The 16,303-nt window shown below is 32.5% G+C and overlaps 1 protein-coding gene across 2 annotated transcripts; it reads right to left on the bottom strand.

Annotated features, from left to right (window-relative positions):
• Positions 1-6,001: 6,001 nt before the first annotated feature.
• On the bottom strand, positions 6,002-15,926 carry LOC105331815 (uncharacterized). Of its 2 annotated transcripts, XM_011434152.4 has the most exons (16): positions 15,749-15,925; positions 14,989-15,549; positions 13,902-14,030; positions 13,594-13,653; positions 13,315-13,332; positions 12,975-12,998; positions 12,244-12,354; positions 11,265-11,303; positions 10,090-10,119; positions 9,835-9,954; positions 9,661-9,738; positions 8,296-8,415; positions 7,680-7,859; positions 6,955-6,978; positions 6,647-6,760; positions 6,002-6,090 (listed from the first exon to the last, which is right to left on the bottom strand). In XM_011434152.4, exons 1-16 carry the CDS (start codon positions 15,858-15,860, stop codon positions 6,059-6,061), a joined length of 1,752 nt encoding a protein of 583 aa, XP_011432454.3. In that variant the 5' UTR covers positions 15,861-15,925; the 3' UTR covers positions 6,002-6,058. The 2 variants fall into 2 exon arrangements, with proteins under 2 accessions (XP_011432454.3, XP_011432455.3); XM_011434153.4 differs by lacking the exon at positions 13,315-13,332 and having other exon boundaries at positions 15,749-15,926.
• Positions 15,927-16,303: the final 377 nt, after the last annotated feature.

Genomic DNA, 16,303 nt, shown 5'->3' on the forward strand with positions numbered 1-16,303 from the left:
ATACATGTGTAAAATACGTCCTTTTGAATTTAAAAATTTGCTTGATCTTACTCTGAAAGCTTAAAATATGAATCAAACATATTGTCTGGGAGAGTTACAAAGTAGTTTAAAATAAATCGTTATCATTAAAGTTTACAGTCCTTAAAAAGGGCTGCGTAGGTAACTTCTCTCACCACTCATAACTACTACTGTGGTTTCATCAATATTCGTTGAATACCAATTTTCGTGGATTTCGTTGTATAGTTGATCAACTAAATTAAATGTTCATTGAAGTGCAATTTTTTTTAACATTTTGTATTGATAGGGTCATTGGCCACGAATTTACGTATCCTTGAAACTGTGATTTTTACTTTATCAACGAAAATTGATGCCCTTGAATATTAATGAAACCACAGTATTATTTTTTTCTAGTTAATTTTGTAAAAATAAATGAAGTGAAAACATCATTAAAATGGAAAGATCGATAGCATATCATATTATTATACATTATAAGCTTTAAGAGTTACTGACGTGTGTTTTCTTGAATTTTTATTTATGTATATTTGTTCAATGTCCTTGTTGAAAAAGAGGTAGTACATGTAGGACTGTCTATTGTATTCATTTATAATAACACAAACATGTAGTAAAAGAAATAAACGCTATAGAGAGTAAAGACAATTTCCAACGAACACACAATAGTATTTTAAGATTGTAATATTAAATATCATAATACTTATAAACTTTTCTTAATGGCCTGATATTAAGATTTTGAAATACCAGTATAACGTAAAAGTCATATTTTAATATATCAAACTCTTATTCAATTAAATTACAAAACTTCATGCATATCAATTAATGTGCTTTAACGATATACATGTGCATTGAATTTTTTGTCTGTTAATGATTCCTGAACTTTTTCGCTCAAAGTCAACCATAAAAGACTGGCAAAACTATAATAATAATTTCTTTCTTTGACATTATTGTGCGTATGATTACATAATTTAAGTATTTTACTTCGTAAAAATAATAATACGTCTATTACCAATTTGCTACATCATAATAATAATAATTTTCAGGCTCCACAAAATCTAATGATTCCACAGAAATTAATATGTAGTGCACGTGTATTTGTAAAACTTTAAAGGTTACACAATAAACATCCATGAAGTAATAGTTCCTGTCGTTCTGTACACAAGATACTGGTCTATTTGTTCCTTCGTGTCCCTGTCATAAGGTTTTACTCTTCAAAATTTTTACATCACGCGGTCTCTGAGAACTCCTTTATAACATGGTCAATAGTAAGTCTTACTAAATGTGAAGTAAAATGTACAACATAAAATACACATAGATCATTAGTGTTTGATGTATTTCAGATGCAGTTTTTAGTTTGTAAGGGTCTATTTTTGTTTATTGAAAAGAAAAGTTTGTGCATAAATTTACCCTACTACTTCAAGAACAACAAAAGCGAGTGCAAAATATGCATGTTACACAAATAAACGACTGTAAAGATCAAGAGAAACTTTGAAATTACCATGTATGTTTTACGGTGACGTTACTCATACAAATGCAAGCCTGCTTGTCGTTCATGTGGTTTTTTCCCTTTTACTAAAGAGCATGTATTTAGCCTTCGAGATATGTTTATTACAAAAAGGAAGTTAGCCATAAACAAAATGAAAAAAAAATAATACCTCTCAATAATTCATGTTTTTTTGCCATCAACACTGACCCCCTTGTCGCCATTCCGGTTCTTAATTTAGGGACGCTCCACGTTAAATTGGACTGCGACGCGCCAACTTATGTATAATGACACGAAAACCATTATAAAAATGAAACAAAAATTGTATGTTTTTTCTTTGTTTTGATTTCCAACAAAATAAAACGAATAGTATAATCATATAACTTGATTTGTCACTATGATCGAATAATAATATACATTTAATCAAAGTACTTAAAGTCCTGGAAAGCGCTAAGCCGGGAAGAAAGTGTTAAATCATAGACAGTCTCTTCTGCGGTATATTTTAGGGTATATCATTAAATTTAATGAAGTCTCTAGCTCACATCTTATCATACGTAAAAAGTAGCGTGTTCCAACATAATTTAATTTAAAGGGTGTTGTCATGGACGCCGATTCAAATGTCACAACAGTATTTCATCTTAGGTCACGTCAAAACAGGGCTGATTTTTCCTTCGAATTTGGGCCATTTCCACCTGCGACAAGGGATAATCTTCTATGTAATGAAAAAGCATGTGTAAGGTGTCTGACGATCCAAGTTTTGTAATAATGCAAGATCATTTGAATTTTCTATGCATGTTTTTTTTAAGGGGAAGAAGGTTGAAAAGTTCTTGACTTATGGTCTTGTGCTTTTTAAGCTCACGTGTAACTTCGACGTTACAAACTCGCACGCCTTGATGGATGCACATGTGTTTTTGCTAAGTTATTCCACAATACACAAACAAATGCATTTTTCCCCCAAAAATTATAATTGGAATGAAATCATCATCATGAATGTGATATCTTTAGGAGCACCCATATCCGATATATAATAATAATATTCATTAATTGAATTTATTCCCAATTTAATACTGATAGAACAAATGTATCTGCATGCAGGATAACTTGAAGAAATGCATAGTTATGAGTTCTCCCGAGTACGACTTCTCCAGGGTACGACTTCTCTAGCATCCGCCAGTAGGTGGCGGTATTTCGGAAATGCAAAATCGAAAGTGGAAGTAGGATCAGAAATCTGGCGACAAAAAAGCGCTGCAGCTATGCTTAGCGCTTTAAAAAGCGTTCTACTATATGCTTCAAAAAGTAATTTTCGTGTAATTATATAGCTGACACTTGAATGGGGTGAGGTTGATATGGAGCTACAATTTTAGTTACCGGTGTTTATGCAATTAATTACATAGTGAATACGGTTATAAAATTCATTCAAGAAACATTTGTGCTATTGTTCATAGCTCATTAATACTGGACCGCTTCACGCGCGCGTGTAGGAAAACTCGGTTATACATGTAACTGCTACACAATACTACCAAGTATTACCTGCCAACAGGTAAGACTTACAGAAATTACAATGGGAAATCCCCAAAACTATTCTATTAATAAGAAAACATCAATCACAATGAAAAAATAACCATGTTGTCCACACTTACAAATTCGTTTAAATTTCTTTGGAATTCCTCTCCCAGTTTTATTATCACTAATATGCAAATGCTGCGTTTGGTTGCCATTTAATGGAAATCTGGATATAAAACATGAAAGGACCCTGGATTCTGAAATTCGAGTTGTAAATGCAATTATTAATTGTGTTTTAAGCTGTAAATTTCATTCAAATATGAAAAATTCAAGAATCAAACTTCCAAATATTTAAGATCTTATCTATTATAGAATTGTAAGTGTACAAATGTTTCAAGATTACCTGAATTCTTCAAAAAAATTTACTTTTTGATATGAAATAATTGATTTATGGGCAGTGAATTTAAAAAAACCCACAAAATATCTTTAGTAACTTATCAACACTTTCATGGTGTAAAAATATAATCTATGTTACTGTAGCATTTTGAGGGAATGTTTTAAATTTATAAAATGTATAAATCTAAATTTTGATTGATGAACTCAAGTATACGTGCAATACATTTACACAAAAAGCGACGATAAATCAAAGTGGATAATGAAAAGGACATTTTTTTCCGAAGGATATTTAATGTGGTATATTTTGCGTTTATATTTATGGTCCAATAAACATGCATGAATCTTTTATTTGTATTATTGTTCAAGTAGCAAACAGTCTAAATGAGCAATTTTCTAGACCTTTATGATGTGAAAGACGTTTATTATTTTCAAATTTATAAAAATAAGCTAAATATAAGCATCGAATTATAAATCCATTATTGCAATAACACCCGTAAGCTAGCAACACAGTAAAATAGTATTCAAGTACATCTATTGTATCACATTAAGTTAAACTTTAGCTTCTACAATCCAGTTTACATAAACAGTGTCAATTGAAATACAGTTCAGACTGACTTATCAGCAACAAACCTGAGCTATGGAATATAATAGGGCTATTGGAAAAAGTAAAGTCAAATAAGTTTTTTCTCCTATATGCACTTTCAAGTTCAAAAGCTAATAATTATTGCAAATGTTGAATGGGTTGCATTGATGATTAACAGCATTACCGACAGGTTATGGAAAAGCTTTCTTGTTCCAGATCACTTTTTCAATTTAAGAATTGCGTCGTCAATTTTCCTTATTATTTGTAAACTCCAGGATTTATTCATGGTAAAGAATGCAGAAGTTCCGAACCACTGGTACAAACTTGTCAGCGAACATTTGATTAGATATTAAATAGGTGTATCTGACATGACATCTCAATCTATTGGGTTTCTTCAGATCTTTGTGTAGCATATCTACGGGAACCGATCATTGGGTCCGATTTATCCATCTTAAACTGATAATTTCTCACCCTAGGTTTTTTTTTACATTCATAAACTACAGTAATGTAATTTTATACAGTACTAAAAATTTTCCAACCTTTTGCCGCACAGGTAAAGTCGTTAAATGGCATACATTTACTTTATTTCACGAAAGAGAAAAACTTTTAAAATTTATTCTCAGTGTTTAAAATGAAGACATAAATGAAGGAAGTGCCAAAAACTGCAAATGCAATATAAAATGCATCCGAGTTTACTGCCTCCCTGTCAAACAAATTGAAATATTTCAACTCAGGTTCTAATTTACATTTAAATTATGTCTGTGAAAACCATATCATTCATGATAAATGTAAGAATGCCTAATAGCTACCACCATTTATAAGTTTATGTACGATTATATAATACCATGCTGGAATAATTTAGAATCAATGCATGTCCATTTGTAAATGGAAAACTATAAGGTCAGTTAAATTTAGTCTAAAACAGAACAATGACAAAAGGCTTAAGATAGAATTGTAGAGCATAGTCGGAAAGTTGAAGAAATTCTTTTTCCTGTTATCAACTTCATTTAAAAAAATTATACGTGTATCTCAAAACTTTTCTTTGTGAAAGTATACAACCGCTTGTTTTAAGTTATGCCAAGCAAATCTATGGAATATAATTTAATAGTTTACGCAGTTATTTTTTTTTCAAGAAAATGTTTGTATTTTGTACACTTTAAACTCAATAGATGAATTTTGATTATTTAAACCTTTGTTCAACGAAAATAAGCAAGAAAAATTAAAATGAAAATTATACAGTCCCAAGTTTTTGCTTCCACTACTTTTTGCTTGATATTTCGATAATCATAAATACCTTTGTGCTCAAACTACGTTCATCCACTAATATGAAAAATGTCCAGATTATATGTTTTGGAACGCCCCCTCTACCACTTCAGGTTTCAATACACAAACAAAAATAGAAAGTCTACGGGGATTTTGCATTGCATCAGTCATTAATAAGCCCGGATGATAACGTTGAAAAAATGCGCGAGGTATCCCGAGTACTTCCGAATGGAGAAAAGATGTAAACATTTCCCATTATAAATCTCCGTAATCGACCCTCCATTGAAGCCCCACTCTACACCCCGAGGGTCATGATTTTCACAACTTTGAATCTACACTACCTGAGGTTGCTTCCACATAAGTTTCAGCTTTCTGGCCAAATGGTTCTTGAGAAGAAGATTTTTGAATATGTCTCAAAATTTTTCATTAATTCCTATTTATCTACCCTTGTAATAGGGCTTGGTCCTTAATTCTCAAAACTTTGAATCCCCTTAGGCTAAGGATGATTTGTGCTTATTTGGTTGAAATTGGCTTAGTGATTCTTGAGAAGATGTTAAAAATGTTAAAAGTTTACAGACAGACAGACAGACGTACGACAGACAAAATGTGATCAGAATAGCTCACTTGAGCTTTCAGCTCAGATGCGCTAAAAAGGGAAAATACACTACATATTCTTTCAACAAACCTTGTTTTGTTTTATATACCTCCACTTAAAATATATAATTTTAGATCTCATTTTACTTTGATATGATAATACTCGATTTTTTTCCATTATTTATTGTTTATCCTTTTTTTTTTACATTCAATAACAAATGACATCAGCCAATGACGATTATCGTTGGATTAGTTGCTGAAAAATCAAATTGTTTCATTAAAATAACAAATCTCAATAAAAAACATATGGATTAAAAAGTTTAAATTCATTAAAAATATGATTCGTCCAGTATAAGCTCCTCTCTGCATGAATAACTTATCAGGACGGTTTTCTTAAAAACCTTTCATAAATTGCAACCGCATTTTAAATCCTTTCTATAAGCAGATATAAAGCAAATAAATTTGCTTATTAATTTTATGACAAGGGTTTGATTCAATTGTACCACAGCTGTGGTGGAAATAAAAACAAACTGAATACTAAATGTAAAACTTTACAAGAGTCACTTCGTTTGGTTTATATTATTTGTATCTTTTGACTAATAAATGAATAAGTAACGATAGTACTATTCACTTACTTTAAAAAAAAAAGTTTTTGGACAGTTATGAGAATCATACATACAGCCAGTGGTACATGTATATGTGTATGCATATCATTCTTATTTGGCAAGTCGGCGTTATTTGACATATGTTAGGCCCTATATATTATTATTAATACTATATTGAAACATGATGTTTTATGCAGAATTTCTTACAAGGCTCAGTAGTAGATGTAGTTGGTGCACTCGTAGTGGGCGTGTTCGTTACAGGAAATGGTTGCTGAGTTGCTGGAATAAGGAACGTTGCTGGTGCTTGTGTCATTGGTATAGCTGTAACAGATCAACGAATCATTTGTATTACCACAGTACTGCATAAATTTAATGTAAAACTCATTTGTATCTGTTTCATATTGACAATATGTTTTAGAATATAAATTCAAACGAGTAATTAAGTCAAAATAGTCACGATAAATAAATTGCAATTGATAGTTCAAATGAAATATATCAATTTTCATTGTACATACTTTGTGTAGCAAAAGTACTTTGGGCTAAAAAAAAAATAGAAAAAAGATTTTACTGACTCTCAATAGGATACACTTATTAAAGGTTCTTGGACACAATTTGACCTCAGTTTTTAAAAAAAAATTTAATTTAATGTTTAGAATGATCAATGTGGATTGTTTTATGCTGTGTCAAAAATTGAGTTACAAGCAGGTTACTGAAATTAACGTTCTTTGTTTTGTAAACAAAGCTTGAGTCCTGTTATTGTTTACATACATGCATGTGCTACATTGGTTTTAGGTTAAATCTAATGTTGCCGTTTGTTGTTGATAAAAATATCTATAAACACATTGAATCAATTTAATATCTTGTTTGCCATGAGTTATTTTATCAAAGAAATGGCATTTGTTTTTCTTCCCATTATTTGTAAACAAATACAGGACTCGTGTTGTGTTTACATAACAACGATTTCTTTTCTCTGTATCTTGCTTGAAACTAGACTTCTAACTTTTGAATTATTCGAAATGCATAAGTTAAACGTTTTATAAAATTCGTAAACATAAAAGAGTAAGTTTCATCTCAATTAAGCTCTGTCCATGTCCCTTGAAGCATTTTGAATTGGTCAAATTTCATTCTAAAACGCTGCTTAAAGAAATCAAGTGCAACTGGCTGGCGATTATAAATGCATTAATCAATAAGATTAAAATGCTGAAGTTGAGTCATCAACGAACAAAAATTAACAACTTACGAGTACAAAAGGCACAAAAGACCCTGCAGTTGACCTGAGCCCAAGTTTGATTCTGGAAACACACCACAGGCCCTCTATCTTCACAGTCGGCGTCGACATTCACACAAGGTGGTTCTGTGGTAGGAGCCGGTGTAGTCGTGGTGGTGGTGGTTGTGGTCGTAGTCGTGGTGGTGGTAGTTTCTATAGTGATGTGATATAAAATATTCTTCTTTCCATTTACATTGTGTTAAAGCTATATTTATTTTACTTTTAACATGATTAATTGTCAGATCAATTTTCCAAAAACAAAACTATAAGTAAAACATTTTTTATGGTATCTTTTTTTGGAGTGTAATTTACAAATACACAATAACATATGTTTATGACATTACTGATTAAATAACCCAGTTGATTCTTCTTAAATTCCTGTTAAATATATAGATAGATAGGATTGCCCTATAGACCAACTCATATAATATATTATCCAAAAACGGTTTCCAATTAAAATACAGAATACGTTTCTTACTCATCATTCATTATAATCATTAGGTTTTTAATTATACATAAAACGATGCTTTTAGGAACTGTGCATGCTTTGAATGCATTTGGGCATTAAAACAAAGGCATTAATATTTACGTTCACAGAACAGACAGAACTTGGCACACTTCTTGGCGGCCCAGTCTTTGTAGTTGAAACAGATTGACGGACCGTAACTCTCACAGGAGTGTACCTCGTCTTGACAGATGTCGTAATGTACTAAAGCAAAAAAAAAAAGCCAGGTAAATGAAAATCTACATAGTGATAGATCTATAGTAAATTAATGATATCTGGAAAATAAAAGAATCAAGTGTTTGTATATTCTAAGAAATGTTTCTATTAGTGATAAGGCTTTTTAACGGACGGTTCTCTCTCTCTCTCTCTCTCTCTCTCTCTCTCTCTCTCTGTGGACCGTTTTGTTTTCCTAGCTCCAGTTCAGCTCACTTTATTTCACTCACTCAAAACAATGGAATGGTACATATGGTACACAAGCAAAAATAAAGTATTTAAAAATGATGGTAATCAGAAATGAAAATGGGGTAATCAAACAATTTGATTAAATCTTAAAAATTTACACACAATTTTTCTAAATGCCACAAAGTTATTTGCAGTCAAAATTTCACAAAGCAAGTGAATGCTTAAATAGCAACTCCGATTAATGAACCTCTAACATAACACTAGTTAAACACCAGTCACAACTGCTTAACGGGAATGTATGTCATCTATCTTAAAGTTTAATTAAAGAATAATTAAGTGTTGTAACTAATTGACCACTGACTCATTCTTACGAAAGAAACGAATCTTTCTTTATTTCATAGTTTTAATGTCACATACAGTTTCATCGGCAGGAAAGGAAAAACATTAAATAAAATTTCTTGTAAAAGAAATATAATTATACCATTTGCCTCGACTTTTATTTGATGATGAGCTCCAAAATTAATGTTTTGTTTGACGTTTATGTGTGACTATCAATGCAGGGATTCTTTGATGTGTCCTTAATTAATAGATGAAGACAGAGCGGCAAGTGTTTAAATATGAATTCACATTTTGGTTTGATTTATTGCATACGGCGTGTGGTTTATGAAATCTTCATTAATTAAAACATGATATTAGAACTTTGCTATGTCTGTTGCTACATGTATGAAGAATGCCTTGTTTTGTGAGCATAATTTTCAATTTTGCCATGTGCCGCCAATCTTCTTTTTATGTATTATCATTATCTTTTCAACGAATTCGAATTATCTATTAATTGTAATGTTTTATGTGTAAGGATAAAATTAGAGGTGCTTTGTTTCCAATAATAAGATTGAACAGGTAATAATTATTGACATATCAAACACAAATAATAGGAGCTGCATACACCTGTAGTCATAAAATTGTGATGCCATATTGATTATTGTTATTATTATTATTACAATTACTGTTAATAAAAAGAATTACGTAGTTAATAAATGGTTCCCTTACGTGTCGTCGCTAGTGGAGTTGTTGGCTTAAGAGTCGTCGGGATGGTAGACAAAACCAAGGGTGGGGGAGTGTTCGAATCTGATATAATTACATGTTTAGTCACAGGAAATTGCCAATGTATTTAATCTTAAAAATCTCAATCAATATTCCAAAAAACAATTAATAAAAACATACCATGGCATATACCGCACGTTTTTCTGCAGTTAAATGTTGACCAATCCAAATACTTGTTACAGGTATTGCTGTCACGCGCCAGATAATCTAGGCAAGTGGGTATTTTGTCATCACAGGGACCTTTAAAATGACATAGTTACATTAAAGCATGTTGTAAAAATCAATTATATAAAAAGTAAAATTTTTGTAAATGCAAAATAAATGTTTGAATTGCATGTTCTAGATGATATGTTTCATATTAATTCACTATCATACCTGATACAAGAGGTGGTGGTGTCTGTATAGCTTTCGAAAAAAAAAAAGATATATGGTGTAATATTTTTAAATTGCCATTTAAGAAGATGTTATAAATAAAAAGAACTTTCAAAATATAACAAAAAATAATCTTCTTCATGTCTTATTTTGAATGTACATTTTTTTCAGTTATCATTAGGGAGGATGTTCACAATAATTGAATTCAATTCAAACATGAACACCCAAGAACCATATATTCAGTACTTTTAGGTAGCAAGGTTAATTTTCAATACACTATCATTTGCTTTACCTCCCCAGAAAGTCGGGGTGGAGGAAATTCATTTTTCTATCTATAAATGTAAGGAAAATATTTGTCGCGAGAAAGAATGGGGAGGGGGATTAAAACTGTTCATATTATATAAGTGATGCTCTTAATTAATTCATAAATATTTAACACTGTGCCAGATAATTATGCCAGTGCCAAGGTGGCATTTTTGCACCCGCTTAAGATGCAGTTTCGGAAAAATCCATATATACCAAATGATGAACCATTGTTTAGAGAGTATATAACCACTTTTGTTTTTAGTGTGTTTCACCTGACAGGTGAGATATTTACCTTTACAATTAATATCCTACGGAAAATGATGATTTCCATAGGAGAATTGATTCTCCTACAGGAAATATTGACAATCCTATAGGATTTTTTAAAAGTCCTATAGGAATTATATTTCCTATATGAGAATGATATTTTCTGTAGGAATTTGATTCAGACGTGTAGTTTTCCTATAAGATATTAAGTTTTCCTTTCGGATTTTATCAAATCCTATCGGAATTGAAATTGCTACAGGAAGTTCTTGTATTTCGATAGGAAATTTCAAATTACCTATTGGAATATTGTTTTTCCTATGGGAAATGTTTTTTTTCTATAGGAATTTATTTTTGAAAAGGTAAATATCTCACCTGACAGGTGAGATACAATGATAACAAAGGTGGTTGTTAACTCTCTAAGCAATGGTCTATAATATGGCATATTTCAATTTTTCGATAAATGCAGCTTAAACGGGTGCAAAATTGCCACCTTGGCACTAGCATAATTATCCAGAACAGTGTTACATGTGTTCATGCGCTCCCCTCTCTCTCTTCTTCATTGCATAATTTTTTCTGACTTCGAATCTAACTATTACTTAAACACAAACCTGCTGTGGTAGTCGTTGGTACTGGAGGAGTAGGTGGTGCTGAAAATATCAAATATTGGTTAATGATAGTGCGACAATTCTCTCTTTTCGAATTCAGGAAAAAAGATAACGGCGGCATTCAACTCGAAGCACATTTTCCTCGAAAAGCAGTCATTTTTTTTTTAAAATATGACGCTAATAACATTTGTTGTTTCTGTCCAAAACGTTATTCATGGTCATTTATTTTGTTTTAATTCTTTTCGAACAAACAGTTTTTGATATGTAAATGACACATCTACGTGTTTCATCTTGACAGCGTGCGTCAACAAGCAGCAGACGGTGCCAAATATGACCCCGCAAAAATTACCGCATTCAGAATCCACACACAGCGTTAAAAGAGAGCAAAATTTCAAGCGACCTCTATCCAATCGCAAAGCGTCATGAGCATTAGGCCAGTAACCGAAAGGTCGCTGGTTCAAATTCCGCTGTGGTCACTTGCTGTTGTGTGTTTTGCACTTAAACAAGGCACTTTATCAACATTGTCTCAGTCCACCCAGCTGAAATTGGGTATCGGCTTACGCTGGGGTTAACCTGCGATAGACTGGTGTCCCATCCGGGGGGAATCAATGTCTCTCATCCACTTAGCACCACGATAACCGGGGAAAAGCGCCGGCCTTATGCGCCTTCATGGCACGGAAAAGGATTTAACTTAACTATCCAATTGAATCGTAAGCTGGACTAAGTATTCTGAGCCCCTTCACATACATCTTTCCTTGCCAAGGGTTTTTGGTCCACTCCGCTCCCTTTGTGGGGAGAGGTGCGGATCAGAGACCCTTGACTTGTGAGGATATATTTATATTTTACTAAACAAAAATGCACTTTGGCACAGACATAATTAATCGGCATATAATTTATGCAGATTGTCAATTGCGGAGTAACTTTGAAAAACAGGCCCATAAACAAGATCTGTCTTGAATAAAAAGAAAACCAGAAAACCAACCTTGACAGAAGGCGCAATATCTTGGGCAGTTTTCGTCAGCCCATAGTCTGTACCTGGTGCAAACATCCAACCCGTAATCGTGACAGTTGCTGAGCTTGTCCATACAGATACCTGAGGTAGTAAAAAAATAAATTTGTTATAAGAGATCGACAATATTTAAGGGGTGAATTCATACTAATAGTCTTTGATCAAAACAGTCCCCTAATCTTTAATTCGCCTGACTAAGGTCTGAACATTGCTGATTCAGTGTCTGCAGGGATACTTACAAGATATTACCTGCTATTTAAGTCTAAATCTCTTGCAAATATTTTAGAAAGAACTTGTAATTGACTTTAATTTCTAAAATAAATGTATTTCATAAATTGTATTCTTTTAAAAACTATTTTTTGTGATGGAATAGTTCTGTGAGTTTTATGATAAGCTGTAATGATGAAACCAGTTCATGTGTTTAATATTTATAATACTTGTAATTATATTAAGTATTAGAAAAAAAAACTGCCCATAAAATTTGCTTTTTACATGATAGAAAGTTCTTGAAATGTTTTATTTAATAATGTAAAAGCATAGTTAATTTTTCAAATAAAATGTGTATTTTTCGTATTCATGCAATTGCTTCAAACAGATCATGCATACATTAAGTTTAAAACAAATCACCAATCTATAAAAAGGTAATTCAGTTTTAAGAAATAACAACATTCTTAAAAAAAAATTTTTGAATTAAAATTCAATACCATTTGTGACAACTGCAGGGGTGGCTAAAAAGAAAAAAAGTTATATTATTTCATATCGTAATTGATTTATAGGTCGTGATGTTCTCAGAACGAGCCTTAATTGATAGCAAGAATTCAGGTCATGGTCAAATAACGGGAACACAGTCACTGAATTCAATATGTATATGTATGTATTTGAGGATACAATGTATGTGTTTTAGTTGACCTTTCGTGGTTATATAGTGTCATATAATTACACATGACATCCGATCTTCTTAAAAAGTACGAGTCATGTTCAATTTCAAACCGTTTTTGCAAAACATACATATACACAACTGAGATATATTGATATAAATCCTACTTGGAAGTGTTGTTCTTTCTACAACCAAAATGAAAAGTAAATGAAATTATACTGAACTGTATACAATATTATAAACATCGATCGGAATTAAAAATATACTTCATTTCTTATAAGTTATAAGTTAGCCTTATTGATACATGCACGCTTCCATTGAATAATTTTGTCTAACCAGGCAAGCTGTTTGGAAGCTGTTACTTGTAATAAGTATATTTTGCATAAAAAACCCGCTTTTTTTAAATTAAACATTCAAAATATTAAGATTTAATGGTGTATGCGTACGTGGAGTGGTTGCTGCAGCTGTCGATGTTGTTGGAACCATCGGTGTTGGTGTTCCTTGAGCTGTCGGGGATCATTGATAAAACAGTTAATATTATTATAAAGTTAAATAAATCTTAGTTTCCTGTTTTTGATCTCCCCTTGTATACAAATATGTTTATGATAGGAGCAAATTGATTTAATATCAAGCATCTCTCTCAAAGAATACTTCTAGAAATAAAAAACACTTGAAACATATTGGAGCGATAAGGTTTGATATCTTAAAGACTGATTAAAAATATTTTTATCAGATCAGTAAATGTAGGTTGTACCTAGACAATATCCGCAATACAGAGGACATTTTTCCTTGGCCCACTGGGCATATGAAATACAGACGGAATGGCCATAGGATCCACAGTTTGTGACGTGATTGGAGCAGTACAAACTACTGTACGATAAAGCTGAAAGCATCAGAACAACCAAAGAAAATAAGTGTATTGAACAAAGTCCGAAATTCATTGAAAATAACTAAAGAAGTAAGGCAGCTGACTAACACTGTGCCGGATAATTATGCCAGTGCCAAGGTGGCATTTTTGCACCCATCTAAGCTGCGTAGATCGTAAAATTCAAATATGCCACACGACAGATCATTGCTTTAAGAGTTTACAACCACCTTTGTTATCGTAACTCACCTGTCAGGTGAGATATTTACCTTTAAAAATAATTTCCTACAGGAAAATAATTTTTCCCATAGGAAAAACAATATTCCTACAGGAAATTTGAAATTTCCTATCGGAATACAAGAACTTCCTACATGAATTTCGATTCCGACAGGATTTGATAAAATCCGATAGGCGATATTAGTTTCCTAAAGGTAAACAGCCTGTCTGAATCAAATGCCCACAGGAAATACCATTCTCCTACAGGAAATATACCGGTAATTCCTCTAAAAATTTTAGAAAATCTTATAGGATTGTCAATATTTCCTGTAGGAGAATCATTTATCCTATGTGAATTATAATTTTCCTATGGGATATTAATTTTTAAAGGTCAATATCTCACCTGTCAGGTGAAATACACTAAAAACAAAAGTGGTTATATACTTTCTACACAATTGTCTATCATACTGTATTTATGAATTTTTCCGAAACTGCCTCTTATGCGGGAGCAAAAATGCCACCTTGGCACTGGAATAATTATCCGGCACAGTGTCCTGTGTAGTTAACTACAGTAACTACTGTTACAATATATTTGATCTTTAAGCCAAAAACTATCATTAAGTACATGAATAAAAAATATTTTAACTTTTAATTCAAATTATTTCATTTATCTTTTTTACAAAGCTCTTTAATTGTCTCAAAGAAATTTATAAAGTATAAATATAGGCACGGCCATTCTGTCCTCTTTATATATGATTACCTTCACATGTTTTGTTTCTGAGTTCACTTTGCAGTAGATGAAGGGCATCAAATGAAGATACGTGAAATACATGCTGAGGATCAGAGGCGATATTCTGAAGTTCCTGTTTTGAAATTGAACCACCGACCCCAATGGCAAACGTTTTAATCCCTGCTTGATGAATAAGCGATGCTGCTTGCTTCGTGTTGGTAGGTGATATGGATTGTCCGTCTGTCACCACAAACAAAACATCGGTAACTGGGGCCCTATCCCCAGCCGATGGAGTAAAACTATGCTGACGAGCAAAAGTGAGTGCCTCGGAGGTGTGGGTAGAACCAGACATGTAGGGAATTCGGTCAATAGCATTCAAAAGATCATTCTTTGATTGATATCTTTGAAGATTGAAATTTTCCACAACTCTTGTTGCAAAGGAAACTACGCTGATTTGCACGTTGGAGCGTCCAATGTCAAATTCTTTAACATAGTTTTTCACAAAGTTCAACTGCTCACGAAAATGGGCAGAACCTTCGCTTCCTGAGGAATCCAGTAGAAAAACGATATCAGCTGGTTTCAGGTTGCAGTCTAGAGGATCAAATGATGTTCGTTATTACTTAGTTTTCCTAAAAGGTTTGTCTAAACATAACATTTGTTTTTTTAAAACATGATGGTTGTACTACCTAACAACGTTAACAATATGAGTGGAAGACATACCATAATTTTTTTTACATGTAGCACTTTTTACCAATCTACAGATACGAACTGAAAGTAAAAGTCTACATACGGAGAAGAGGATCTGGTGTCCCAACAGGGTTTATAATGAGATTGTTGAAGCCATCGGTTAGGAATCCGTGAACGCAAGAACAAACGAAGCTGAGAAAGTAGAAGGAAAACATGTTGACTATGGTGTCCCCTCTGTCCCCCGATACTGATTTGATTAACCTACAGATAAGATTCGGTAAATTGAGATCAGTGCCAGTAATGTAGCACACCGACAACAGACTATCCCAAAGACAGTACTTAATCTCACAGTGCGTTATACAAGTGTTGATATATTATCAGAATGTAACATACTTCAATTTTAATAACACGTACTGTGCCGGATAATAATATCCGTGGCAAGGTGGAACTTTTGCACCCCCACCCCCAAGATGCAGTTTCGTAAAAATCCATCTGTTAGTATACTAAGTGATCGACCTTTTGCCTATAGAGTAATAATCCGACACAGTATAACAAATAAGGATCTATACAAAACAAATGAAAAAGATCGAATATTGCAACGTTTGATATGCTACATGTATAAATGGTTTTGAGAATCAATATCCATATCATGTTAAAG

The sequence above is a fragment of the Magallana gigas genome, chromosome 2 (genome assembly GCF_963853765.1).
Source record: "Magallana gigas chromosome 2, xbMagGiga1.1, whole genome shotgun sequence".
NCBI lineage: Eukaryota > Metazoa > Mollusca > Bivalvia > Ostreida > Ostreidae > Magallana > Magallana gigas.